At 58.6% G+C, this 2,500-nt stretch overlaps 1 protein-coding gene across 1 annotated transcript in view; it reads right to left on the reverse strand.

The window, feature by feature from the left end:
- The window catches only part of LOC125026327, an 87,576-nt gene that overhangs the window by 84,603 nt on the left and 473 nt on the right, over positions 1-2,500 (reverse strand). Inside the window, exon 1 of the mRNA XM_047614691.1 lies at positions 1,333-2,500. This exon is cut by the window's right edge and continues 473 nt beyond it. Within this exon, the coding sequence (XP_047470647.1) occupies positions 1,333-2,500 (1,168 nt within the window). The remainder of the gene's footprint in view (positions 1-1,332) is intronic.

Raw genomic sequence — 2,500 nt, forward strand, 5'->3', positions numbered from 1 at the left:
CAGGTCTATCTGCAACTCGCTTTCTCGACCGCTCCCCGAGATGTAAAATGCACAAATAATTGAAAACTGAAATTACGGTTCGTTTTAAGAGCCTTACAAGACTCCTTTCATTCCCGAGACATTCCGCCAAGTAAAAACGACCGCCGCCACACAGGAAATTCACAAGCATTGTGCAACGCTGCGCCGGCGCTAGGGCTCACCCCTGTCTGGATACATAAAACAAATCGGCTTCATAAAGTCTGTCATTTTAAATAACTTCAATATTGGATTCTGGCTGACTGACTGCCTGAGAAGTAACGCCGAAAGCCCGCCTCTCCCCTCGCACACCACAGCTGCCCAGAACCCGTGACGGGGACACCTGAGGTGCAGATACTGCCATCCTTATGAGAGGGATTTGCAGAGGATGGCCACTGCAAGCAGCGAGTTGCGAGAGCAGGGATGGAGCTAGACAGTGTAGAGAGTTGCGAGGCCCTGAGCGCCCTGAGCCGGCAACCGTGTCCAAGGTCAGCCGTCGCTAACCCCTGTTCACGCTACCTTTCTTTCGGGGAAATGCCTGAATTAAAGTCCCTTTTTAGATGTTTCACATCCCTAAATTATATCACTGCTTCCAGATGCAATTCATGTTTGGAATTAATGCGCGTTTCCTCAATCAGAAGCAGCCCTCTTCCAAAAGGCCACCAACAAGCTGACGAAAGTATTATGAAAAGATGCCTTTGCGTGCTCTCGCGGAGACACACGCCTCTGGAAATCATACCAGAGCAGCATGATCTTGTTATGGCTCGCTCTGTACAAGGCGCGCGAGACGTACGTGCCTAGTGTTGTCACAGCGCGGTAAGCAGAAGTGATCTGTGACAAACAGAAAAAAACTGACTCCACCGAGGCCACGCCAGCCCGCTAAGTCCGGCCACGGCAGCCCAATCTTGCCCTCTACAAGCTGCTGTCTCGTTAAAACGAGTCTTATTTCTAACTCCTAAACACTTCGAATGCATCCCCAACTCCCATCCGAACGAGGAAAGCTTTCCGCTATGATTTAGACGAGCTCCACAAGTCAGCTGCCGAGAGAGAGAAGGGGAGAGAGTTGAATGTTTAACAGTTGACTCAAGTGTACCGGTGACGGCCCGAGAGAATGACGTCATCCAAGTAAGAGGTCACCGTGTCACCTTTTACACGCACGCACGACTTCTAAAACAAAAAAGTTCGCAACCCTCACTGACGTCCCACAAGACGGCTAGCTAAATAGTCTCGAGGACCGAGCGTGGTTAACGACTCGCAAGAGCATAAGCTCGCCCTCACCGACTCTGCAACACTGTACCGAAACCTGGCGACCAGTACCGTGTGAGATCCCGCGAATCCTTGCCGGGGATGACCACCTTGGTCACCCTCAGCTCGCCGGCCACGTCTAGCTGAGACGCAGAGATCCTGGACAAGCTGCCCCTGCGGTTGGCCACCAAGAACTCGGGGACGCTGTCGGGGGCCTGCTCCTGGGACAGGCTGCCCCTCCGCGAGGACGCCGTCGAATCGGGGACCACCTCGAGGACCTGCTCAGGGTGCAGACTGCTCTTCCGTGTGGTCACTGTCAGGTCAGGGACCATCTCGAAGACCTGCTCCTGGGACAAACTGGCCCTCCGTGTGGTCACCGTCAGGTCAGGACCGACTTCGATGATCCGTTCCTGCGAGAAGCTGCCTCTCCGTGCGGTCACGGTCACCTCGGGGGATAATTCGACGGCATGCTTGGAGATGCTGCCTCTCCGCGTGGTCACCAGCACCCCCGGCCCCCCTTCGATGCTCTGCACGGAGGCGCTACTCCTCCGCGTGGTGACCGTGAGACCGGGGGCTGCGTCGAGGGTCTGCAAGGAGAGGCTGCCCCTTCTGGTGGTCACCGTAAGCTCGGGTGCCCCGTCGGCGGTGACGTGCTTCTTGGAGATGCTGCCCCTCCGCGTGGTCACCGTGAGCTCGGGGGTAGTGTCAAGGGAGGGCCTACAGAGGCTGCCCCTCCGCGTGGTCACCGTGAGTTCAGGGGTCGCGTCAAGGGAGAGCCTGGAGAGGCTGCCCCTCCTAGTGGTCACCGTGAGCTCGGGGGTCGCGTCAAGGGAGGGCCTGGAGAGGCTGCCCCTCCTGGTGGTCACCGTGAGCTCGGGGGTCGCGTCAAGGGAGGGCCTGGAGAGGCTGCCCCTCCTGGTGGTCACTGTGAGCTCAGGGGCAGCGTCGATGCCCTGCTTGGAGATGCTGTCCCTCCTGGTGGTCACCGTGAGCTCAGGGGCCCCATCGGCGACATGCTTTTTAGAGATGCTGCCCCTACGCGTGGTCACCCGGACCCTCGTCACGGGTTGCCGCCCCAGCGCCCCCGCCACCGACAGCACCGTCGGCCGAATCTCGCGGGTCGTGATTCGGACTTTGGTGGCCACCGGAGCGGAGGCGGCGTCCTGGGCACCCGACGGGGGCCTGGAGTCCTGGGCGCCCGACAGAGACGAGGCGGAGAGTGCGGAGCCCATGGTGTCGG

This window comes from Penaeus chinensis, chromosome 6, assembly GCF_019202785.1.
Source record: "Penaeus chinensis breed Huanghai No. 1 chromosome 6, ASM1920278v2, whole genome shotgun sequence".
Taxonomy (NCBI): Eukaryota; Metazoa; Arthropoda; class Malacostraca; order Decapoda; family Penaeidae; genus Penaeus; species Penaeus chinensis.